Raw genomic sequence first — 26,559 nt, 5'->3', positions numbered from 1 at the left:
GCTGTATGCGATCGATGCAAACACTTAAAAAGGCAAAGTTTGATACATATCTGAAGAATTGACCATTAACTTCAACATTTCCAAAACGAAGTATTACAATTTTCTAATTTTCAAAATTTTTGTCCGAAATTGTTGGACATGATCTTACTAGTAGAATGTGGTTCTTTGTTCTATGTCCTCATTGATCGCCTTTCAGGTAAAATAATGTTTAAGCAATTTTTCATTTATCAACGCCAGAAATTAAAGACACATATTACATTGTTGTTTCCTTAGTTTTTATGGCTGTTGGCTTCTTTCAAATTAATGTAGTAAGAGCTCCTCATGTCCCAACCCATGTCAGCTTAAATGCACTATTTTTAGGTCTGGGTAGATTCTTCTTGCCTTATCTGCTCCCATTTCAAATAAGAAGTTCCGATAAATATTTTTTTTACACAAAATATCTAATGCATCATCCATAGAGAGCGCAGGGAAGAAGAAGCAGGAGGTAAACAACCGCAGACGCGCGTCCTCTGCTAATTAAATTCCCAGTTCATACCAGATCAACTAAAAGTAATATATCTTGCCACTATTCCGTAATGCGGCAACTCTGCCTTAGTGTAACGCGAGCATGAGTGACAGACGCAGCAAAGGAGGAGAAGCAGTATTTTAGATGTGATGAAGAAGTACGACTTATTCCACCTAAAATAATAACGTGTTTTAACATTGCTGAGGCGCAGTAGCGTATACATAGCGAATCACCATATACCTGCGGCGCAAGTGTGCGCGGCGCCAGTGGAGCGGCAAGCATCCGGAGATTCGGTCAACGCCTTAATAATAATAATAATAATTGGTTTTTGGTGGAAAGGAAATGGCGCAGTATCTGTCTCATATATCGTTGGACACCTGAACCGCGCCGTAAGGGAAGAGATAAAGGAGGGAGTGAAAGAAGAGAGAAACAAATAGGTCCGTAGTGGAGGGCTCCGGAATAATTTCGACCACCTGGGGATCTTTAACGTGCACTGACATCGCACAGCACACGGGCGCCTTAGCGTTTTTCCTCCATAAAAACGCAGCCGCCGCGGTCGGGTTCGAACCCGGGAACTCCGGATTCGCTAGTGCGGCTCTGCGAGCATGAATACTGACTAAAGAGGCCCAGCTAAATGTAGCTGTGGCAATGAAAAATAATACGGCAATGGTGTTTCTCACACGCTACGAACGATGACTGGTGGGAATGAACTCCTGCAAGCCTGCACGTAGTGACAACAACGCGTTTCCTCACTAATCATACGAATATGCTTTCCCCGCAGAGAGTCATTTATAAAACAAAGCTTGCGAAACAGGCACGCCGGCACGATACAGCGAGAACTTGTGAATAAGGCTTCTTTAAGACATGGATATTTAATTACGCAATTAAAAAACGTAGAAATCTTCGTATTTAGTGCGTGTATTGTAGCAACTCACGTAATCTTTTCCCTTGCAAGCATGTGTCCGACCGCCACCGTCGCTTCCCGGCGTGAACTGTCCGAGCACAAGAGAACCGCTCTCATCATTCCTCCTGGCTTGGATGAGAAAGCCTTGGAAGGACCCATCTAGCAACACTGGTTTCGGGAGAAAACAAAAAACAAGGTAAAAGACATTACCGCAGCCTACAAATGTGTTGTGGTCCCGATTTTCATGTTCCCAGATTACCCCGCTGCTGCCGCTTAGTAGCTGGGCATTCGGTAGTTGAGCCCAATGTCGCTGCGTTCCATCGCGGCCGCTGAGGGTCGCATTATCACAGAACTGAAATACAAAAAAACGCCTGATTGCAGCGCACGTTACAGCCATAGGTGTGTGAAAGTAGTCCGGAGAGCTCCACTACAGCTTCTCTTCTTGGCCATGTGCAAGTTTGTGAAGCTGAACCTCAGACACAGTGCATATTCGCGTACAGACAAGACCACACTTGTCTAGTGCTCTCGACCGGCGCAGTATGGAGGAAATAGAGGAATGATGAAGCAGGAACAGACTTTCACTGATAACACTCGTGAAAGGCACGAGAACTGAAGAGGTACAAGGGCCACAACCAGAACTAATAGCTGCGATAAAACTTCACTTCGTTTGCTCTCCGGTCCACCACTCGAACCCTCTAGACAAGTGTGATAGGGTCTCCACAGCGCTAACTTGAGCAAGGGCAGATTGGGCAGCCACCATCCTGTGAACGTGGTTTCGATCAAAAAGGCCGTCATCATTCGCTGGAATGACATAGCTCCTATTTGAGGCGGAAAAAACATTAGCGCACATAACGGTACACGAACACAAGTAAGAGGCGCAGGACAAGCGCTCAGCACATCCACTCCATTCAGTAGGCACCTTTTTTTTTTTTTCAGAAGCCTGTCCTGCGATGCGTCTGTTCAGAGCCAGGAACTCATGCGGCTCCACCTTTGGTCCATGGCTGAACTTATGGCCATGTCGTCTCAACGTCTGGCTTACTTCTATAGAAAGCTCAACTTCCCGATGACCGCCAAACCTTTTCCCGGTGGCTTTTTAGTCTTCTTTAAGGCAGCACACACTAACACTTCGCGCAGAGTGTGAGCCCCCCAAAACTCTGTCAATCTTCCCGTAAGGTGACGAATCGCACGAAGCTTCGTCACCGCCAGCCATACCGGATCCTGGTTGTAACAAAGAGCACGCGCATGATCTTAACATCTCCTAATTTACCTCCACAGCTCAGCTTCGAGAAATTCGCAAATGGGCTTCAGAATTCCTATTTGAAGTCGCAAATAACCAAACAGTGCAGCCACATCCGCTGGTACGAGTCCTTTAAGAAAGCAAAACGAAATATATCTTGCACGGCATGTTGAAGCGACGATGAGCGAAGCAAAGGTGTCTTCTTGAGAAGAAGATGACGGGTAGACATATGTAAAAGAGCCCTGGATTTTCGATAGATGGTTTAAAAGAACGTCAAACTTGGCTAGGTGGTGCGTGCAAACACAGGTAAGAGACACAGGATAAGCGCTTCCTACGTCTCTTGTCCTTCGTGTCTTACCTGTGTTTGTCGACCTTTACGCGCTATTATTTTTTCCGTCTCAAATACTATGCCCAATCTAGCCCAAATTAACGTTATTTTAAAGACATAGCTCCTTCTATCACAATATCATCATTTGTCTCGCCCTTCACTTCCTGTTTGGTTTGTATTAGATTCCTTCTTGTCGTCCTAGACAGTATAGTAGTCTGAAAATCACAAGGTTAGAAAATATCTCTGCAAATAATCCGAAAATAGTGTGCCAGCCATCATTGCCGACACTGTATTCGCAGCATATGCTTGGACAGGGAGCGTGAGTTTGAAGGATATGTAGCGACGATAACTGTTTGAAAGATGGCAAGGCATTAAAGTTCGATGAGGGGCTGGCAGGTCAACGTTTGAAAATCTGCGGCATTTCTGATTATTTTTTTTTTAGAGATGTCATATCGGTATGCCATTAGAACATATCCGAACGATCAGTTTTGTAAATTTGAGCGCATCACAGTGAGCTCATCAGTATGGGTGTTCAAGAAAACCATAATTTTCAAAATACCTGTAGATTTTTCTTCGGCACAGGTCACCCTAAGAAAATCATACGTACAGAATAAAGGGAAGACTTATTGAAAGGAAAACCCCAGGTACAGAAAGGAAAGGAAGTTCTGATTCTGAAGTTCTGGTTAGGTTAGGTTAGGTTAGGTTAGGTTAGGTTAGCTTTTTTCCTAAACAATAACGCCGCGTAAAGGTAACCTAGGATTTCTTGCTGTCATTGCGATTTTAAATATGAGCAATTTTGCCATATAAACCGAACAACTGTACTTTCAGCAACGAATGAAACGCGAACACCGAAAACTGAGGTGGCAAAACAAAATAATCGACATGTGTACTCCTTGAGTGGAAACACTAGCGAGGTTGAATAACACTTCTGAAATAGTCTTTGTGCCTTCGAAGTCAAAATAACTATGGCTAGCATTGATCTTCCCCTGGCTAAGAGCTTTGTATTTTGCGGTCCGTGGCTCAATTCTCTTGTGCGCGTTCTTTTTCTCGCTGATAATACATATTAATTATTTGCGAAATATAGGCCTAGTAGCAGCTTTAATAACTTTGGGTTAGCATCGTAAAAACTATAGTTTTCTTAATTTTGTTGTTTGGATCAAAATTTAAAAGCTGGAAAACCCGCGTCAAAGTTTTAAGCAAGTGTAATTTTGTTGGCTGGCATTTTTCTATCAAATATAAAACTTGTTGCATAGACAGGAACTTCTTTTATCGATTCGATGCTGCTCAGTGCCAATCGCCCGCAATTTTCGTTGCTAATTTCTTTTATTTGAATTATGGACCGACTCTGTGCACAGTAACATACGGAAATAGGAGAATGATTTAGGAAATATCGGAAGCCTTGACAGCAGTGAAACCGATGCCGCATGAAGAATATAGGCCAGAAGAAATAAATGTTTCTGCAAATAAATGTTTATTCGTATTCAAGTTTATTCATTCACTCGAGGCTAGAAATTCATTTTGAAATACTCCCGACACGTTTCAGCTAATCGCTGGCCTAGTTTCGTTTTGCAGTTCAATACGGCTGGCTGTGGTAGGAATATATTGTTTTTGATTCCGGTTTATTACATATCTTTTGTATTCCTGACAAAATGTCTAAACTGGCCACAAAGGGCAAGAACCAACGGTAATATGTCTGTAACAGCGCCGCGTGCTGGAAACATTATGAAGGAACACAGCGCTAACGAAACGAGACGGAAGAAAACAAATACAAAAAGGCCCTTCCTTTAGCGCTATGTCCCTTCATAGTGTTCTGTCACCCACTCGCCCAATACCGAACCTTCATGCTGGAAACATCGTTATCGGGCACAGCCGGCAACACCTCTCTGGACGACTGCAACGGAAAACGCCTCGTTTTGTACACTTCTACCGCGCATATCATAATTAAATTTGAAAGGCGCATTCCTTACTAGAGCATGAACCTTATACAAGCAAAATCCAGATTTTTTTTATTAGGGTAAGATGTCTGTCTCTGATCAGACCCTTAAAAGACCGACTAGCTCATACAAATTCTTCTTTCATATCCCTGAACAAGCTCTGTTTTGAGCACACGAATGTCATGCCGTAGCAAGAAAACAAGAAAGCAATGAGTAGTTGCAGCAGGAGGCCGTTTCTGTGGAGCACTCGCAGGAATGCAAGAGAAGGTCATTTGTAATAACTACTCCTTTTATGAGACGGCTTGTTTTAAGAGAACCCGCGATAATTTGTGAATAGCCGCATCAACCCGAATAGCAAGAATACACCCACGGTTAGGCCCCTCAAACCTTCCGTGGACATTTTTTGAAAACAAGCCGCCTGTTCTGTCAAATATTTTGTCAAATGTGCCAAAGTAGACTCTTTACCCGCACTCTCCGTTCACAGGGCGTCAGAAAATTTGAGAGAAATGATGGAAATGTCAGGCAATCTACTGATTCTTTACTGGTGCATTATATCGGCCTGATTTCTAGCAAATACTGCAATTTGTGGCGTACAGCCTACGCGATGAAAGAAGCTGACGAGTTAATATTAGGACATAAACATCATAAACAAATAAAAAATTGTCTCGCAGCTCTAATAACTCGCCTACGCGTTATTTTCGTAATGTCATGCCAAGTATCTTGATACCAAGCGTTAGTAAATGTAGCGTAGTCCACACCTGGTTGTGCGGACTGCAAGGCTAAATTCCGCCAGAAAATTGTTCACTAAATTGTTCGCACTTGGCATTTAGTCCGCAGGACTCCATGTCGGGGTATGGTTTAGTGAGGTTTGGTTTATGGTGTTTAACGCCCCAAAGCGACTCAAGCTATGGGAGACGCCATAATAGAGAGCTCCTGATAGTTCTGATCACCTGTGGTTATTTAAAGGCGCGCTGGCAACGCACAGTACACGGGCCTGTAGACCAAAGCAACCGGTCTCGAACCCGCGTTTTTCGGGTCAGCAACCGAGGACCATAACCACTGAGCCACAACAGCGGCCCCTAAATACGATAATTGCCATTGTCCCCACCACCGCACAATGTGGCAAACGTATGTATTTTTGCAAACTTCGACATTGTTTTTCTACACAAGTAAGCCTTACTGCCTTCCTGGAAAGGGGTGGGGTGGGGAGGAGATACCACTCGCAATACACGCATTAAGGGAATGAAGGGCCTCTTATTGGCTGTGTTATTTTCCTATCAATAACTAGTCAACCGAGTAATAATAATTGATTTGGAAGCAAGCAGGCGCAAATCCGGTCATCTGCGCGATGGCGACACAAGCACAGTGAGCTTCAACGTCAACAAAGCCAGCAATTTCAGCTCTCAAACTTCTGTAGTCCGCTGGTGGTATACAAGAAATGGCGGCACTACGAAATTTCTTTTCTGTGCCACTCACATTTAATGCCGTGGTGGCCCGACAGTGGAGCCATCTTGAGCTCAGTGTCCGTGGCGTCATCGTTGGCAGTTTGGTCGCCGCTATCAGCGTCTGGCTGCGACCCTGCTGCCGGAGCAAGCGTCGCACAAGGGTCCACGGGCCACTTGTCACGGAGTGCACAGGCTCGGGTAACGGCGATCACGAAAATCAAGCACATGCGAAAGGCTGTCCGCCTGCCACCAGCCATGATTGCTGTATCTGCGCGGGAAAGCAGAAAATCGTCTACTATCCGTTAAGAAACGCAACCTATCTTCGAAACCGCCACCTTGATCTAGGGAACACTGCGAGCTCCGTAGAATATTTCGTTTTTGGTTGAAATCTACAACTTTTTCTCAGTATGCTATGCTGGTACGGCATAAAAATACGCACATCATCATCATCATCATCATCATCATCATCATCCTGACTACGCCAACTGCAGAGCCAAGGCCCCTCCCATGTCCCCCGAATTAACCATCTCCTTTGCCAGCTGCGGCAACCGTATGCCCGCAAACTTAATCTCATCCGCCGACCTAACTTTCGCCGCCCCCTGCTACGCTTGCCATCTCTTGGAATCCACTCCGTTATCCTTAAGGGCCAACGATTATCTTGCCTTCGCATTACATGCCCTGCCCAAGCGCGCTCGACTGAAACAAATGACGTCTACGCCAAGGACACCACTATCTCGCATGGATCGCAGATAGTAGCGCAGAGAAGCCTCTGAGATCTGAGGTTCAACTGCTTCGACGAATTGCAGTTTATTTTCGAACTATGCCGGTGGTTTTGAACACCTTATTTCATTTTTGCATTTTTAGATGTTATAAAAGCTGCGATTGGAGTCAAATCAGCGCCTCTGTCGTTAGAATTCGGCAATGCATCGGTACAGAGAACTAAAAATTGTTCCTCGGTGAATGCTTACAATAACGCCAAAAAAATTGAAAGCTGGAAGAAAACTCGATTAGCTGCGGATAATACCACGTAGTGGGGACGGCAACTCTTTATTTCGGCTTACTTGCTCCAGTATAGAGCTGAATGACTCAGCGGCGGCGTAGCATCAAACGAGCTGGGCGGTCGTCGCACAGAATGCCTGCAGTTCTTAGCCGCGCTGAATTGAAAGCTGTAATGGAACCTTCGAGATAAGGAACTAAAAGTAACACAACAGGAAAGTGACGATGATGAATTTTTATGGCGCAAAGGCATCTGAGGCCAAATAGTGCCATGACACAAGGTATTTTCGATTTCTCAAGGTGGGGTCAAAGACCAATTTCCCGAGCATTTCACCCTAAATAAGCCGAGCACCAGACCTGGGGAAAGCTTGTACCCATTGTATCACCGGTGGGTACCCGGCTGCACTGGGGATCAAACCCCGCACCTCCCGCATGCGAGGCGGTTGCTCAACCACTCGGCCACCGCTGCGGTCCAACAACCAGGAAAGTGTTGAAAAAGTTATCCGTGGCCATGATCAATCGAGATAACTCTGGTCGTATCTCGCGCCACAAATAAAACGGTTAAGCCACCTGCCGGCGACTCAGCCTGAACGAACAAACTGCAAAGATGAGTGGCATTACTCGCCTCCGAAGCAAGCATTGACTCGGCCCTTTGCAACAATGAGGAAGTAATGCAAAATAACAGGAAGTAAACACAGAAGAAGCGTCTGTTAGCTTCCGTAATAAGGCTTTAGGCGCACGACATGCACAACTTCCGGGCGTGAACGGCGCCGCTGTGATGCTGTCGCTCCGTCGGGAGACACTTCGTAGTCAAGCTCTTCAAGTGGACGAATTATCTTGTACGGGATGAAGTAGCCGCGCAGAAGCTTTCCACCAGGTACGCGGCGGCGAATGGGCGTCGACACGCACACACGGTCACCCGACTTGCATTACGCGTGACGTCGGCGTAGGTTGCACCGTCGGGCGTCGGCGCGCTGGTGAGCTTTGATGCGCAATCGGGCAAGTCTTCGGGCTTCTTCTAAGAGCTGAAGGTATACGCAGCGGCGCCAGTGTCTTCAACTGTGACGTTCGGAAACATGGCGTCGAGCGGGGTGGTCGTCTCCCTGCCATGGACGAGCCTAAACGGTGCCGTCTGGGTGGTCTCTTGCACTTTGGTATTGTCGGCAAAGAGAATATAAAGGAGGAAGGCATCCCAGGTCTTGTGTTCGGCGTCCACATACATGGCGAGCATGTCAGTTATAGTTTTGTGCAAACACTCTGTAGGACTGCTCGACTGCGGATGGCTTTAGCTCAGAATAGCTTGAGTGAGCTAGGCCGTAAATGCCATTTCCGTATCTGCGTGATGCCGTGATGCAAAAGGATCTGCTCGACAGAAACCTTTGCGACCTCAACCGCGGTGCCACTCGGCAGGGCTTTTTTGTCGGCGTAGCGGTTCAAGTAGCCGGTCGCTACGATGATTCACTTGTTGCACGACGTTGACGTTGGGAAGGGGAAGAGGAGATCAATTTCAATCTGTTGAAAGGGTTTGCTCAGTGCTGGTATGAGGTTCAAAAGTCCAGCTGGCCTGATTGGCGGCTTCTTGAGTCGTTGACGCTCCCGGCATGTTTTGACATACTGTGCGGCGGATAATTCGGGCCATTAGTATTAATCTTGAATGCGACGAAGGGTGCGGGTAAACCAGACGTGTCCAGCTGTTGGTTCGTCGTGCGAAGCCCGCATAATTTCTTTAAGCTGCATGGAACGACGAGGACGTACGCGGTCTTGTTGGGGGCGAAGTTCTTCAGAAGCATTGCATTTCGCATACACAAAGAGGGTAAACAGCGCTTGGACGCCGCTGGGGGTGAAACAAACTTGCCTTCTAGATACTGGATGAGAAGCTGGAAGTCGGGGTCTGAGCGTTGGTGCTGCGCGAAATTGCTGGTGCTTATCGGTCTCAAAAATGAGCCCTTATAGTCCTCAAGCGGATTCTTGACAGGGGCTCGGGAGAGGCAGTCCGCAAAGGCGTACCTGCGTTCATATTTGCAGATGACGGTGATGCCGAACTCTTGTAGGCGAAGGCGCCACCGATCCAGGTGGCCGGAGGGTCCTTCAAATCGACGAGCCAGGACAGTGCATGGTCATTGTCACATGTGATAGGAAGCTTGATATAGAGGTATGAACTAAAGAAGTTTGGAGAAGACCACGAGGATGACGATAAGCATGACGTGTATTAACCCAAAAATAAAGAAGACGAAGCATTCGGTGAGGTGGGAAGAGATGATTGGTGAAGAAGAGAAGACGACGATGACAAGGATGACGCGTGCCAACGCTAAGGTTATAGAAGCGCGAGGGATAACGTGGCAGGGGGTAGAGAACAGAGAAGCGGAGGTTCCGGCGGGTCATGAACACCTCGGGTGGAAGAGAGCGACGCCGGCTACTGCTCCGGTGAGCTCCCGTTCTACGACTCCGCATCGTGGACTTCCTGCCGTTCCTGAGCCCGTTCCGGGGATCCAAAGTCTGACGCAACCACCGGCTACGGCCAGGGGTACCTCCAACGCTGCTGCCGCCTATTCGGGTGGTGCCCGCAACGTCAACAACACCAGCATCACCCCCACGGGCACTTGGGCCGGGAGCTCGTACGACGCCGCCCACAAAGCCGCCAACGACGCCAGCCTGAGCACTTCGAACTCCACCTCGACGCCGGCTACCTGGATGCCGCTGACTGGACCCATGCAACGCTTCATCAGCATCGAACCATGAGCACGAACGCCGAACACTAGTAGACTGGGTGTTTCAGGGTTGTGTGTATTGGTAGCCTTTGTGTTTTGTGTTAGTTTTGTGTGCTATTAATTGTTTGTGTCACGAAGGGTGCATTAAATGTGCGCCTGTGTGGGTACACCTGTCGCCTAGTCCATTATCGCAGCTCGAGTGTTCTCCGGGGATCCGTGACAGTCATCGCTGACCATCTTGAATAGTCGTCCGTAAGGGCAGGGCGGAACTTCGACGTAGCCGGGATGATGACGAGGCACTCCTTCCCAGTCGTCGAATAGTTAGCCTCGGCTTTCGACAGGAAACGGCTAGCGTACGCGATTACTTTCCCCAGAAGGTCACTTTTTTGAACGAGGACTGTGCCAACGCCCACGCTGCTTGTTTGGGTATAATTGCTGCGTCTCGCTGGCCTAGATCCAATAGACGAAAAGATAAAGCAAGCCAGGATAACCTTAATTAAATGTTTATTTCTTTTCAAACTGGGTATGAATTCCGAAAACTTCCTCAATAAAATTCGTCAAGACCCACCCGCCACAAACACTATATTACCATCTCTCCTGTATGTGCAAAAAGAACCACGTGGTAATTGCCGTGGTGGTGGTGGTGGATTATAAAAAAGGTAAAGGAAAGATTATTGCCGACCGCGGCAATTGCTCTCTTATATCTTAAGCACCAAGGCTGGAGCCGGCGTTGGTGAAAGGGAAGGGGGAGGATAGCGAGAACTATAGAGGGAAGCGACAGCAAGAAAACACAGGGGAGAGCTATGCGCACTATTTACAAAATACACAAGACAATCAAGTTTGCGCCGCTCGCGTGCAAAGTGCGCGCGAACCAGGATGCAAAGTGTAAAGAAGAAAAAAAGAGACCGAGTAAATGCTCGTCTCGTACATGAAAATAAAGAGGACCTGTGCTAGACAGGAAGCTAGGTACTGAAAGCTTGAAATCTCGTTAAGTTACCACAGGAGGCAAAGGCAACCAAAAATTAGGAAAGGGTGAGATAACCTCAAGAGGAGATATGTAACTGGGACATTAGCGAACACAAGGGTTCCGCATGCAACATCTGATGAAATACAGAGCCGATTACAGATACAGCAAAAGGTCGCTGTTCGCCAGTGGGAGTAACTAAGCAAAGTACGAGGCTGACGATTATGGCGATGATGATGAAAGCAGTTGTTCCGCAAGCATGCTGTGAAGCAGTACGCTGCCCTCCTTAAGCAGGGAGATGAACTGCCTGCAGCTAAAACCGCATCGTGTTCTTCTGGGAGGCATGCTAGGTATCTTTCCCACTATAGCGTAGTTCGCAGAACCACATAATTGAAGCTTCACAAAAGAAACTAGACGATTTCACATTCCTGTTATATAAAAGGTCAGGCTGATTCAGCTCCATTTCAGTTACGAGAGTAGATGTATAGGCCAGTTAGTGAGACATCAGGAGGCTATACACCGCAGCAGACACAAGACAGAGGGAGGTGACGACAGAGGGCGGTACAGTGCACACTGATGTTCGGTGGTCAAGGAACACATAAAAGAGCGCAGGTCTGGGGACACGTAACTTAGGACTTAGGAGATTATTTAAGGATAAAAAATAAAAAAAGCAAAAAATGCTCGAACACGTGGACTCGTATTTTGCACCTACAGACTGAGAACTTACTACTACACCCACGACGCCACGGAGGACAGATATATTTTCTGCCTTCAGAAGTGTACATCTGAATTGAGACACTCGCGACGGGAGTAAAACAGCTGACACATGTGCGAAAACTTGTCCGGCGCGCTGCACTGGTCGCCGCTTGCGAACTGGAGCCCCACTGCGAGCAGGGACTTTGCCGTGCGGCTGCTAGGCCTAAGGACCTGAGATCGAATCCCTGCCAGCTGAGGCAGTATATCGATGAAGGCGATTTGCAAGAACGCCGGCGCACTGTGCGACGTGAGTGAAGGTTTGCAATGCCTGATAGTGTATTCCGGAGGCCTCTTCTATGGCGTCTCTCGTAACGCATATGCAGCTCTCGGACATTGAATTCGAAATACCATACCATACCATACCATACCATACCATACCATACCATACCATACCTTACCAAACCGTACCATACAACACCATACCATACCATACCATACTATGCCATACCACACCATACCATACCATACCATACCATACCATACCATACCATACCATACCATACCATACCATACCATACCATACCATACCACGGACTGCTTCCGACTGGAACTCTCTTGCCGAGGCTATTTTTCAGTCCTCAAATTTCAGTAAAGCTCTTGAGAAGCATTTTCTTGAGTGAATGAGCGTTGTATTCTGTTGTTTTGCTCATTGATTGCTACCTCATCTTGTTCTTGGTCATTTGTCACTCTATATGCTTTTTATAGCTCCTCCTGCATGGGCCATTATATTGGCCTGCACTATTTTGAAATCAATAAATAAATACTATACCACGTCATACGTTACCATACCATACCGTACCATGCCATACCATACCATACCATACCATACCATACCATACCATACCATACCATACCATACCACAGCACATCAAGGCAGGCAGGTAGGAAGGCGGACAGCTCAGTCGCTGTGTGGAATTTAACGTCGCAGAGCAACTCAGGTTACGAAGGACGCCGTAGTGGAAGGCTCTGGATTAATTTAGACCATCCGGAAATCTTCAACGTGTATACTTGCATCGGACACCACACTGGCGCCTCTTGCGTTTCGCCTCCATCGAAGCGCGGCCGGCGCTGCCAGGATTTAATCTGGGTCACATTTCTAAAAGAATAAAAAAATGCCGAAACTTGATGCTCATGAGCTTTTACGCTCTTTGTTTGGCTACAAACGCAAAAGACACAGGAGTGTAATAACGCATATTTGCGCAAGCTAGGGCGAAGATTTTATCGCTACATGCGTACGCGTCTGACGACATAACCGTGCAACCCTTCGCCTTTGGTTTCGCTTGAGCCAGAACCGTTGACAATGGGACACAAAATACTTAGTGTGCTTCGTTGCACTCGGAATGATGGAGCAACTGATACGCCTTCCTATTGATCACGTCGCACGCAGAACTGTTAAACGTTACATCTGTCAGGTTTTCCAACCACGCTACTTCTGAGCAGCTATGTCTTTCAGAACGTTTTATTTGTGTGACCCGAGATTCAACATCGCCATAGGAAATGACGGACCTACAGGGCAGTTGATGGAAAGGGAGGGTAAGCCTCGGAAATATGCGTTGTGTGGAGTGGAAACAACACTGGAATAAGTTTGTAACCTCCAAAAATGAGCTACTGTAAATGAAAACTTTGCTATGTCGCCCTAAAACGAAACATGGGATAGAACCCTTTTCGGGCATTCCTTGCACAAGTCGCGTCGAAATAGTCACTCTGGCGGGGGGCAGCAGCTATGCAGTCAGGTCACTCCTCCTGCACTCCCTAGCGCACTGTTCCAGTATCCTACGAAAAGCAGGCGTGACATGCGCTCACCGCAGCAAAATGAAACAAAAGAGGAAAGAGCAGTATTGGAAATTCAGCCTAATTTTCTTGGCAGAGTTGAAATAGGCCGACCAATAATACTGCCGACGGGACTGGAGCGCCCCTTCCATTGTTAATTCAATATGACGTTGCAAGCGTGATAACAGTCACGCGAAGTCGTCTTTCAAAATGCTCTCCTCCAAGAGGATGGGGAAAGACGACAAAGCAGGCGCCGAGATTTTGAGTTCAGGAGATACAAAGGTCAATGCTTTCACGCTATGTAGGCAGGGCAATGCCCGTCACAACAACACGCGTACTTGCCAGAGTGGATGACTTCTTTATTCCAACTTACTGTAACCAATGTCAACTTTTTAGTTTTGTTTAACGCATTACGAGTTTAATTTACTGGTAAAATTCAACGTTCTGCATTTTTTTTCTCTTCAGTCCAGATACTAATACTTTCGAAAATGGCGCAAGATGCCGAAGCTGGCGCATTTCCGTGGAACTGTAGCCACGTGGTATGGCGTCAAGGCAGCCTATGACAGATTTTGATACAGATATATATGACACAACTACAAATTTTGTGCTTGCATGCATTAAAACAAGGGCAGGGCAGACATGATTACGCGAGCAACAAAGGAGCAAGTAACTCTTTTTGCGTCGTCACTGCCACATGATATACGTCTTGATTACTTCTAACAGCAAATACAGACCGAAAGGCGGCATAGAATGTCTTCGTCTGATAAAGTTCATTATCGTACCATCACAACCCCTGCTATTGTTTTCATTCAGCTCAATCAATTCGTTTTCCTTTATGCTGTGAACAAAAACGCTGTCACCTAGGCAGAGGCTGCCAAACGCTTCTTGCGCTTATTAGAGCTGTAAATCTAGCACGTGGTATAAGAAGCGCAAAGTTTACTTGCATATATTCTCATTAGCAATCGGTTTGATGCCAAAAACATTCAGGCTTAATATCTACTGAAACTGACAATTGGAGAATTCATTGCAATTTCATCTTCGACCACCCGAAATACTCATGAAATTTTTATGCTGGAAAGCTACGCGTAGACTATGAGGCGCACCGGGGAGTCTCTAAAGTAATTTCGATTGCGTGCAGTTCTTTACTGAGACAAGAAGTTTCAGTACATGAAAGCTTCAGCGTTTAACCTACACCAAACTGCGAACACCAGAACCGGGAAAGAACCTACCGCTCAAGAGCATAGTCCCAAATCGATTGGGCCTCCGCGGCGTGGAAAATATGTAGGCATTAATGCTAAAGAAAGGCATAGATCCTGAGCTAGTTGGTTTGTATCCAATTAGGTAGGGTAGCATTATAACGGTGAGGCAGAGGCAGCATAGAAAGGTGGACACGAGAGGAATACTTCATACTGCCGCGAATCTTTGCAGTGTTTGTTCTTTCTTCAAATCTGCCGCCACACCACTTCATCGCTTTGTTTGCGACGAAAGACGCAGCTAGGTTTATCTTGATTGATCGCAGCCAGGCAGAGCTTATTCTATGTTGTTCCGGAATGTTCTAGTAACTTTGCACGCTTTATCTCGAAAGTTCGCTATCAGCTTTAAATTGAGCACGGCCGACAGCGGCAGGGATTCTGTTCAACGACCGCCGAACACGCTTGTTGCTACACCGCCGCCGAATGATTCCGTCTATTGTGGGCGCAAGTCAGCCCAATGAACAGTTTTCTTTTAGAAACCATTTTCGCGGCCTTTCTGCTTTCCGAACAGCTGTCATCACTTCGTGACGATATCCTGTCGGCTCTACTCCGTGTTTCATGCTTACCACATGATCATCATGCTTACCACATGATCATCTGTGGCTGCGCACCGTCCAGGTAATTCCAGGTAGAAGACATCCGCAGTGGTGAAGACGATAATCACTGTATCACAATTATTAGAGCGAATACGGTGCTTCTAGCTTAGCTAGTTGTCTTTGAGCCGGCTATTCCCATGGTGGCGATGGATGAAATAATTTTTCTGGGTGGACTCGCTAGATCTTAGTTGCTTCTGAGCATCATAAGATGGTTTATGGGGGTTTAACGTCCCAAAGCGACTCAGCCTATGAGAGACGCCGTAGGGAAGGGCTCCGGGAATTTCGACCACCTGGGGGTCTTTAACGTGCACTGACATCGCACAGTACACGGGCCTCAAGAATTTCGCCTCCATCGAAATTCGACCGCCGCGGCCAGGATCGAACCCGCGTCTTTCGGGCCAGCAGCCGAGTGCCATAACCACTCAGTCACCACGGTGGCTCGAGCATCATAAGAGCCAGCGAAACAAGGAAGGCATTGATATGCGCTGCTTTTTCCGCTTAGATTGCTGGGCCCTGTGTTTAAAGAAAGCACACCTATGCACAACCTTAAGGCGAAGAAATCCGCTTTGAGGGCGGCGGCAACAGTATTGGCAATGTAATTAAAAGCAATGGTTTAACCGCTGCGAGGCTTACCTCAAGACCGGAACGTCGGGCTGTTTTCCTCAACTTCTTCCCTCAAATCTGAACCTTGCGCGAGACTCCAGCTGGCAGCTAGTCTTGTGAGCAGCGCCGATAGAAAACCACCGAGTAATAAACTGGTTCAGCAAATCAGACGGCGAGTGGTGATGGGAGGAATTCGCAGGAGGTGTAAGAGTATACTGAAGTTTTTAATAAGGAACCGGATATCCATCTATTCTATTCGATGCAGGAGTCAAATAAGGCACGCTTTAAATTATTCGCCACTGAACAAATACTTTTTCAAATATTCGAAATATTTCGAATAATCATAAACAAACATAGTTTTCTCTTACTACTCCGAAAACTGCCCTCTCCGGAGGGCGAAATTATACTTGTTTATTTGGTCCAATCAGGCATGCGGGTTCAGAGCCTCGTTATGGTGCGTCCGCATAACAGGCGTCATATTGTTTATAAATGGTCTTCAAGGATACACAAATCCGTTCTCTTAAGGGAACTTTATCCCAACATCTGGTTTCGCCTCCCAGATCCTTTTACAGTTTTTTTAAGGCAAGTTTCAAGCAAAAAGGTCTTCAAATGGAGTTGACACTAAGAGAAGGTGCGAATGATTTGCATGCTCTTAATTTCAAGGGTCTGAAAAAGAAAATAAAAATTTCGTTTTGCACAAGAGGATTCGAACGTCTGTCTTAGGCGTTCAAATGCGCAGCGCTAATCCACTGCTGCGCAGACCGTTAAAAAAAAAACGCTCTTGATTTTTTTTTTACCAGCTGAAATAAAAGTTCTCGTCACAGCCGCCATGTGGGGCTGCTCTTCTTAGTTTCTAGTTTCTCGCGGACAGGCTTTCCGAGCCGGAAGTTACGATTTTCAGCGCTTATTCGTCCGTAGTTCAATTAAAATAAGGGGAACATTTCGTAAATGAAGGTCAGTTCATCCTTATGCGAGTGGTCAGCTTTTGCAGTAAACAGAATTAACCTGAACACATGTTTGCACATGGCGTTTCAGCTTGGGCATTCTCACCAGTTTCGTGGTAGGAATAATGGAGCGGAGTTAAGATGAGCAATCAAAGGAAGGTTAGGTGTAAGGACTTTGAGGGGCTGGTGAACCTAGACAAAACGTGGTTTGTATTAATATATGAGGCTGATAATTTGGATTTTGTGTGCATATTTGTGTATTAGTGGACGCCTAGACAAGGATGGAAAAGCGCCCACTAGCGTCACGTAGGAACGGTTAGACAAGGCAGAAAATAAAAAATAAACTTAGGGAGCAACTTGTAAGAATGAAGGAAAAAATGTCCGACACCACAATCCGAAACTACAGTGGTGGACATTCCAGCGCGAACCACGTGGCTAGGGTCTGCACTGACGTGTGCAGTGCAGAGAAAATAGACCAAAAAAGCTTGAAAAGGAGCAGCTATTCACCGGTGGCCGCTGAGAAGTCTGGAAGCGATGGAGAGGAGGGAACAATGCAAATCCCAGAAAAGAGGTCAGGGCCTGAGCGAAAAGCGAGACAGAACAAAAGCGCCACAGTGATAACAGCAAGCATAATAATGAAGGCAGGAGGAGGGTAGAGAGTACAAAGGTGCTTATCGCTGGCGGCTCAAACATGAGAAGCTGCGCCAGAGCTATAATACAGCAAGTAAAGCGAGATATGCGACTGCGTGTTCGGAATTTCCGTAGACGGACAATGAGAGGCGTACTGAGATAAAAAAAACAAATTGTCGGATAATGTTGCAGGGAGTAACATGGTAACGATAGCGACGGGACTGAATGGCGTCTCAACAGAGACGTCGCACGAGTGGTGGAAAGATTAGGTCAAGAGTTTGACGATATAAGGGCAATGGCACCGCAGGTGCAGATTGCCGTGTGCACAGTGCCAGAGGTGCTGGGACGGAACGGAGAAGTTTACAGAGACGTGGTCACAGTTAATCGGGGTACAAGAAAGTTGAGCTTAGAAAAAAGGATCCGAAGTGCCTTAAAGAAACAAGAAAACGCGTGGAGCAGGCGTCGGCGGAGGACTTCGACGAACGGCGTTCATTTCAGTGGAAGGGTGGGAGCAGGGATCGACTTGCGCCAGGCGAGCCGTGCTGTAGTTTGTTTAGGGGGATCACAGGGATTCAGGGTATAGGGGTAGGTGGAAGCGAAGAAGAAAGTGCCATAAAGGAGGAAACAAAATGTCCACTAGGAAGTTAAAGAAGAAAAATATAAAAAATTAACACTAGGACCAGTTACATAAATATTTCAAGGGAGTAGGGAGGGAGACAAATGATTAGAAATAGAAGAGCAGTTGAAGGGCGATGAAATAGATGTGTACGCTCTGTGCGAGACAAATCTCTAAGACCTAGAAGATCCACCGTTTATTGATGGCTACGTTTGGGAGGGTGCTGCAGAACAACAACGGAGAAGAAGGGAGGAGGGGTAGGTATGCTGATGCATCAAGGAACAAATTGGCAAGAATAAAATCCACTTGCAAATAATATGTCAAGGTATAAGGAACAATTGCGGGTACAAAGACATGGCTAGGGGACAAGGGGAAAATGCAGGCAAGAAAAACGGGATCTAGTTTAGTGTCTCAATGAGGATAAATGGCACTGTTAGTATTTAGATGTGGAACATGAGTGGCCGCATCGGGGTTGTGGATATACATACAGATGGTAGCGGGAAGTCAATGCTAGAACTCGGTGAGCAGCGCAACTTAGTGACTGTAAATAGAGAAACTAAATATAGGGAACAAATAACGGGGTACATTCAGAGCAGGCTGACAACCATTGACTACTGCTTCGTGCCGCAAGAAGTCTATAGGAAGCTTACCAAAATGGAAATAGACGAGAAGTGGAAGTGCAGTTGGTAAGTGATCATAAACATATTAGTAAGCAGATGGGAGCCCTGATGAAAAGAAAAAATGCAGAAAACACTAAAAGGGAACGCAAAATTAAACAACGTAATAATAGCGCTCATAGCATCTGGAATTGAAGAAACAATAGAGATGCGTGCCTCGAGAAAAAATGGCATTGTATTGAGAACTACTTACAAGTACGAACATGAAATAAGTAAATGTGGCAAACCACTGGAAATTAAAAAGGAAGCCAGGGAGCTGGTGTAATAAGGAAATTAAGGAGGCCATAAAACAACTACAGGTAGCTGCGAGGCAACACATAGTGGCAAAGAAGGTGCTGTTTCTAAAGAGAAAAGAAAATAGTACAAAAATTGGAATCTTGTGGACAGAAGAAAGTGAAAATGAAAAGCCCAAAAGAAATAAAACAACTATCTTATATTTAGTAGGACATTCTTGCGGGATAGTTGGTTCATAGCTCCCCAAAGTTTAAAACTGCGCAAAAGGCGTGGACATAGGCAACGAGGAACACACAAAACACCACAGGTGCAGACTGCCAGACTGAGTGCCAACTGTTTGGCAGTCTGGAAGTCTGCGGCCGTGGTGTTTTGTGTGTTCTTCGTTGCCTATGCCCTCACCTTTTGTGCAGTTTTAACATTTCTGGAGCTTCTTAGTTTACTCGGCAATGTGGCACAGTCATCACTCTGACTCGAATGGGATGCCAGAATCATTTATCAATACAGCCTCGGGTCTGCACAGTTCAGGAAACGAAACCATGCTCCAAGGATAGGCGATGCAGCAGTGTTGCGGCGTGTTTAGCTAGCCGTACCACGATGCCAAATCTCTCAGGCCGTGGCTCATAGATCATGACCACATCGTCAATTGTTACATGTAGCAGGAAACAAAAGAAATGATGTCATTCTTAATAGTGCGAGGCACAGAAGCTCCGAGGGCGCGGCACGGAGTACTACACCTAACGTTACTGACGTGTCCAAGCTGAGTGTTGCCTATATACGCAGAGCACCAGTGTATTGTTAGCTATAACATTGCTTCATCGCCACTTGCAAATGTCGAAGAAACTGCAGATAAAGACTGTGGGCCCCCCGTCACGGCAATGTCAGAGGAATGACGATACGTATGTCACATGGCCATTCACTGTAAATGTTTCAGATGCTCTCCGAGTTTTGAAAACACAAGGTTCATTGCAAGGTCGAAATACAGAACAGAACGTGAAATAATTGAAGCAAATTACATCAAGCAGAGGGTGCCTATGCCATCTGCGTCCCTGTCAGAAGAAGCGAACTCAAGATTAAAGTAATGTTCTGCAATTGTTTATGTAAATTGCACCCATGTTCCATAATAGATTCGAACCCTATTTTAACAACGTGGGAGAAGGAAAAAGTAAAATTTAATTAGAGGAGAGCTGGAGAGGTTGGCCTTGTGGTAACGTGACCATGGCCTGCTACTCCAAACGGGTGAAAGAGAAGGAAAGGAGCTGTAGAATTCATCTGAAGGGCGATGTCATAAATAACAAATAACGTTATATGTTGTATGATTAACATTATCTTGACTTTCAAAGGGAACATTAAGCTAATGCTGTGTTCTGAATGTTATTAAGAATATTGTTTCAGCCACAACTATCAAACAGGATGAAATATAATATCAAGCATTGTCTCTCTGAACATTCCCAATTGTTCATCCAGTAAAGATGCTCTTCATCTAATTGTACTTTGTAATCAATTTCATAGACTGCCTGCCATCGCTGCATGCACAGCCACGTTGCTTTGTCAGAAAACTTCGCTTATTACCCATTCACCAATATCACAAGGTGACACCATTCACAAATAGCTCTATAAGCTTTCCTCTGTAGTAATTATAGCGCCTTAATTATTTTACGACAAATTGCACCATTGTTTAAAATATTGTATGATAAGGTAAATAAAACAAGCTGTATCAGACGGAACGACATTTATAATTATGACTGCTTATTTAAAGATTTATATTTTATTTGTGGGCTCAATCCTAAAATGGACACTAAGGAGGAATTGAAATTGGCTTTTATTGATAGATTGTAGTGTCGTAATAAAAAAAAACACTTGGGTGGCGGTTTAGCGTTGCTAAGCACGAAATGCAGTGCGAAAGCACAGTTTCTTGCAGGTGGACACCACCGCCACGTATGTGAAAGCGTAGCTGAGGTGTACACTGACCCAGGGAGCCAGTTATGCGCGTCTTCAACTTTTTCGTCGTCAATGCCAATTTGCCCAGCGTACGCCGGCGGCCTATGCTCCAGTGGGGCGTTTCTGCAGCAGTGTTGTCAGCGCCAACGCGCATTGCTCCAGTGCCGTGTTTCTGCCTCAGCGTTGTCCACATGAACGCACGAAGTGCACATCCCTCTCTCACTACCGCCACATAGCTCAAAGCCAGAGTATTAGTTGCTGAAGATGACGATCTGCTATGCACAGTGCGGAAGTGTGTTGCAGTTTAACCCGAAGTGACGAAGATCGGTTGAGAACTGCTGAATCATCCCATGTCGCTATGCAACATGGATTGTAAGATTTTTGCGCACGTTCTTTCTTCTCGACTGCAAATTGTGGCATTAGAATTATTAGGGCCACCAAGTGTGTGGAATCAAAGGGCGTAGTATTCAAAATCAGATCCATATCGCACGTTCCGTGTTACAGACAGCGCCAGATGAGGCCAGTCAAGTGGCTCTTTCGGTAGAGTTAGTTCTTGGGCTAGTTGGTATTCTTGATTTAAGCTTGTGGTTTTTCCGCGCAACGGCACACGGCCAAAGTAAAGAAGGAAGAGCAGAAGGCCGAGCACAGTGCTGACTTACAGCACAGTGCTGACTGACAGGTCAGTCCGCTTTGTATCTGGCCTTCTGCTCTTACTTTTCTTTGGCCGTGTGCCGTTGCGATAAAAAACTATGAGCTTAAATCAAGTGGCTCTAATTCAGATTGATCTGGCAAAAGCTTTCAGTAAGGTGAGTCATGATTTTTTGCTTGCTGTATTAGAAAGTTCAAATATTGGTGATGCCTTGCTTAAAGTTATAGAACCATGCTATAAAGCGGCCACTACAAGACTGATTGTTAACCAAAAATTTACCAAACCTACTCGACTGTTAATATCTATTCGACCGGGCGGCGCACTATCGCCTTTGTTATTCTCATTATACCTTGAGCCTGTATGTGGCAGTGTCATCAAGAACACGGCAATTCGTGGCTCCACACTATCGCAATGTGAAATTAAGATTTTGGCATATGCTGATGACGTTGCTCATTTCTGCTTTGACAAAAAGAGTGTGCTCGAGGTTTTGCGTGCAACTCCCGAGTATTGATTACAAAACATAAAACTGAGCAGGGGAGAAGACACAGGAGAGAAGCAAACAGGACGAGCTTAGTCCTGTTTGCTTCTCTCCTGTGTCTTGTTCCCTGCTCAGTTTTATGTTCTGTAATCATGTCATACCATCTAGCCCCTCGTCGCTCGCTCTTGGAATTCACGAGTTTTTTTATAGTTCGGGGGCGTCTATTAACCTTGATAAATCAAGGGTGTTCTGGGTAGGTCACTGGGGTATAAAACCAAGTTTTTTCGCGACATCGGGTGGAATTCCAAATATTTACATTATTTGGCGGTTCCCTTGCATCAGTTTTGTAAGAGTGGGCCTCGCTGCGATTCTCAGATCTAGTTAGTTAGGCGACAAACACAGGCTTGGATGGGCGGGAAGCTGTCACTATTTGAACGAGCAAAGGTTTGCAATATCATCTTGGTTTAGAAGCCTATCTATGTCATTCAGGTGTTCCATTTTGCAAGGAAAAAAAAAGTACAGGCATAGAATAGAATTTTGCGAATTTTTTGTCGCGCTCTCAATGGGAACGTATGCGTGGGGACAATCTGTTCCTCTCTCTGGAGGCTGGTGGAGCTGGTCTCCAGCACTTGTTTGTTCATCAGCTTGTTTCATTTCTTTTTTAAAACAGCAAACTATCCCTTCACCCTACTTGTGTTTAATAGACGATTAAGTGTTGATTTGCGCATTCTATTTGCGCCCACGGGTCGTGGGATTGAGGGGCCTTTGTGGGGTTGACTTAAAGAAGTCGCCGACACACTCCATTTCCTCACTGTGCGGTTTTCCTTAGAATTCCTATACAGTCTATCCAGAAGACCGATGACGAAAATTCTGATTGAGACATTGCTGCCTGTAGTGATATATCGGCAGCCTTACCTCTCCTTTCTAGACAACAGCTTATTAAAGCGAGTGCAACGAATGCGGGCTCAAGCGGCCACATTGACATTCTTTTCTATATTTGACACGTCAACCTTAGCTGTTAAAACGTGGATTCTTGAAAAAAGGAGTTTTGTGCAATGGTCTGTGACCTGTCGCTTGTGTCGGCAGCCAGAAACTATTGATAACTGCTTTGTATTTTGTCGTGATGCCGTGCTTTTATGGGACATTATTCAACGAACTGTCAAAAAGGACATTGTGATTGCGCCCTATACCATGAGATTTTTGCCTACAATGGAAGGTTCTAAGGCTCCATGTGATCTTTTAGTGCTCATAGAACTCGGGAACTCGGCACTGAACTCGGCTCCTCGATCCCATCAGTCGTGGCGGGTCAAGAAACAAAAATGTAGGCAATAATAATCCCTAGGTTTAACATTGACATAGTTTAAGACCCTTTTGAACTCGATTCTTTATATCTTCCTCGTTCGGACTCATAGCGAGAATTCCGCGCTTGACAAGCAACGTTAACGCGATTACGCCATTGTATTCGATGGTGGCCGCTTGCAGAGTATGCCAGGCGGAACACGTTGGCGTTTAGATACTGCAGCAGCGCGCTGCCCCCCCTATGTTAAACTTCTCGTTTCGATGATGAGAACTGTGCCTAGGATCACGTTGCGAAGAAGTGATACGATATTAGCATCTTTATCTCGGCGCCGACACTGCCACTAGACGGTGAGCATTTCTCTGTATGCCCACGTATTCGGTTAAAGGGGAACTCTCGTATAGTGTGGGTGAAAAAGGTTTTATTAGCCTCGCAACATAAATTGCTAAAGGTTGCAGCGTGTGAACAGCCCTCTAATGAGCCGGAAGGTTATAATAGTTTTCTGTTGTCAATTGAATTTCAGTGCGACCCATCATGTACTGGTTATCGATTGGCGATACATGATACCGCACTTGAAATGCTAAAGAGAAAAGGTCAACTTGAACTAGACAGGGAATGTGCTCATTGTTGCTGTTGTATGTGAGGGCGTATACGACCTTTGTTCTAGGCGCTCAGCACCTTTAAAGCAAGCGTCAAACTTGAAAACATTCATGGTCTTCCGGCCACGTAGCGGCTTTGCAGTGAAGTGCTTCCCGCGAAATACTTCTCTTACCAGTAGGTCCACTCTACATGGTGCAATCTATTTCACAATTTATTGATCTTGTAAAAAATTTTCAGCGGGTTCAACCTTAAAAGTGGACTGAGTACCAACTTAGATTATCCTTAGTCTATACATTACCACACTCTAGTGAGAAGAAGCTACTTTAACTTGGAAGCGAGATTTCATTCACAAGCAAATTCCCGTGGTTTCAAGACAGTTTTTCGCGGATCCCAGAAGCAGACCTGCACTACCATTCGCTTCTGAGTGGTGGTCACGGAGTCTTTTTTAGAGAATTTTGTCATGAGTTTGAAGTAGCAGGGGTAAAAAAGCCCTTTTTTACATTGATTTTCGCAGCTAAATGCATCCAATCTTGCCAAACAAACATTAACACAGCCAGAAGGAGGCACAGAATTGAATTTTAAATAACAATGAAAGTTCGATGCAGTTGTTCTCAGTGTTTCATTAAACTCCCCATATTACGTATGCAACGTCGAAACGATTAAAGAAATCCACCTGTCGCTTCGGTAAACCAATTTAGCTTCACTCAAGGTTTTGCGAGAAAGGTAGCACTCTCTATGGCAAACGAACTAGTGCGAAGCGTACAAATCCTAAGTACAGGCACGATGTAAAGATCACCCTGAACACCTGAACACTCTGACATAACGTGAAGAAATTGCGATGGCCTTCTTGTTCGTATTATCAGCCGCGGCATAACTATGATTTTGACGGTGGATAAATTTACTGCCATAATTTACGCTGCAAGAAAAATTAAAGTAACACCTATCTTTTAAAGCATATTTGATGTAAAGCTCACCCGTGCTTAGTCCGTGGTTCTTTGATGCCTGTTAACCAACGTACAAGCCGCTTCGCTCACGAGTGAAGTCGCGACACAGGTAACGAAAACAATCGTGCTTTCAGATCTATCTCTTCACTCTCGTCATTCGTTCCAGAAGATCTCAAGTAGCATCATTTCAGTTCTTGTTAAGCCAAAGAGGCAATTGTGCACAGAAAGCGCTGACGTCTCGGAGATATGTATGATAAAGATGTACGCTATCTTTTCGGAGCCCAAGCTGCATAGGAAAAATGCGAATGTCCGCGTCTGCTCGCCCGTAGTCCATTTCTCTGTGTCTGGCAACATTATAGCAAGTATCTTTATCAATACAAGCACGTTTGTGACGCACTGATGTCTGCTACTTCGACACACGCATCACTGTTTGTACATTCGTTGCGTAGAATTTTGTGTTCGCGGTGGTATTATTAGTTCGCGGCAGTATTATCTGCCTAAAAAAAATTCAGCCCTTATAAGTAAACGTTTCCCTCTAAGTTGTTATGGCTCAGTGGTTACAGAGCTCGGTTGCTCATCCGATAGACGCGGGTTCGATTCCGCCCACGGCGGTCGCGTTTCGATGGAGGCGAAAATAAAATTAACTCATCATCAGGCTGCACAAGATCGTTCACACGTCATCAGGCATTCAGGCACTCTTCTCATTTGTGTCCTCAAGTGCACGTGAAACCGGACGTAACCACCCATTAAACATTGTTCCTTTCAAACCGCATATAAATTGCTTTAGATTTTCTTTTTTCTTGCTAACTGTTGAAATTTGGAATCGATGGGACGGCTCATTTCGCTCATTGCCTATTGAAGAGTTCGTTGTTCAGTTGCCTAACAGTTTGACCTGTTGATATGTTTTTGATGCTTCTATGTTATCTAGTATGGGCTCCAAGAGAAAGTAAGCGTAGCAGGGGGCGGCAGAAGGTTAGGTGGGCGGATGAGATTAAGAAGTTCGCAGGCATAGGGTGGGCGCAGCTGGCAAAGGACAAGGTTAATTGGAGAGAGGCGGGAAAGGTCTTTGCCCTGCAGTGAGTGTAGTGAGGCTGATGATGACGAACCACTCAGAAATATTGGTCTGAAATAGGCAGTGAATGTGGTGCCTATACCGCCAGTTGACCAGCTCGAATTCGTGCCAAGTGTTGAGGCCAGGCACATAGCCAAGAATTTTTTTCGGGAGGGGCCCGAGGCAGTTGTGTAGGGCGAAGCCCGGGGGGAGGGGCAGCGCCCATGTCTAACAGGAACTCAGCTAGGCGGGTTGAGCACGATTTCGGGCGCGTCCCCTCGCCCCCCCCCCCCTTATATACGTCCCTGGTTGAGGCCTAACGGCTTTCGTAACACGGAAGAAATGATCACCAAACCCTTTCTGCTGTTAGTGCTATATTTTCCTATGCGTGAGGTAAGTGTAAGCATATATCAGCCACTAACGCTGCTTTGCCTCTTGAGCCTGTTTGGACGATGCAGATAATTAATTCTTGTGTGGATGATTCGCTTGCCGCATATTCTCA

At 45.8% G+C, this 26,559-nt stretch overlaps 1 protein-coding gene across 1 annotated transcript in view; it reads right to left on the bottom strand.

Annotated features, from left to right (window-relative positions):
* Window positions 1-25,166, bottom strand: part of LOC144110206 (putative ferric-chelate reductase 1 homolog) — a 125,569-nt gene extending 100,403 nt beyond the window's left edge. The window contains exons 1-3 of the mRNA XM_077643044.1: window positions 25,037-25,166; window positions 6,385-6,621; window positions 1,441-1,577 (exon numbers count right to left, since the gene is read on the bottom strand). Of these exons, the coding sequence (XP_077499170.1) occupies window positions 1,441-1,577; window positions 6,385-6,610 (363 nt within the window). The 5' untranslated portion in view covers window positions 6,611-6,621; window positions 25,037-25,166. The remainder of the gene's footprint in view (window positions 1-1,440; window positions 1,578-6,384; window positions 6,622-25,036) is intronic.
* Window positions 25,167-26,559: the final 1,393 nt, after the last annotated feature.

This window comes from Amblyomma americanum, chromosome 11 (genome assembly GCF_052857255.1).
Source record: "Amblyomma americanum isolate KBUSLIRL-KWMA chromosome 11, ASM5285725v1, whole genome shotgun sequence".
Taxonomy (NCBI): Eukaryota; Metazoa; Arthropoda; class Arachnida; order Ixodida; family Ixodidae; genus Amblyomma; species Amblyomma americanum.
The sequence above is the reverse complement of the archived record's forward strand: the minus strand, read 5'-3'. Positions and strand labels throughout refer to the sequence as shown.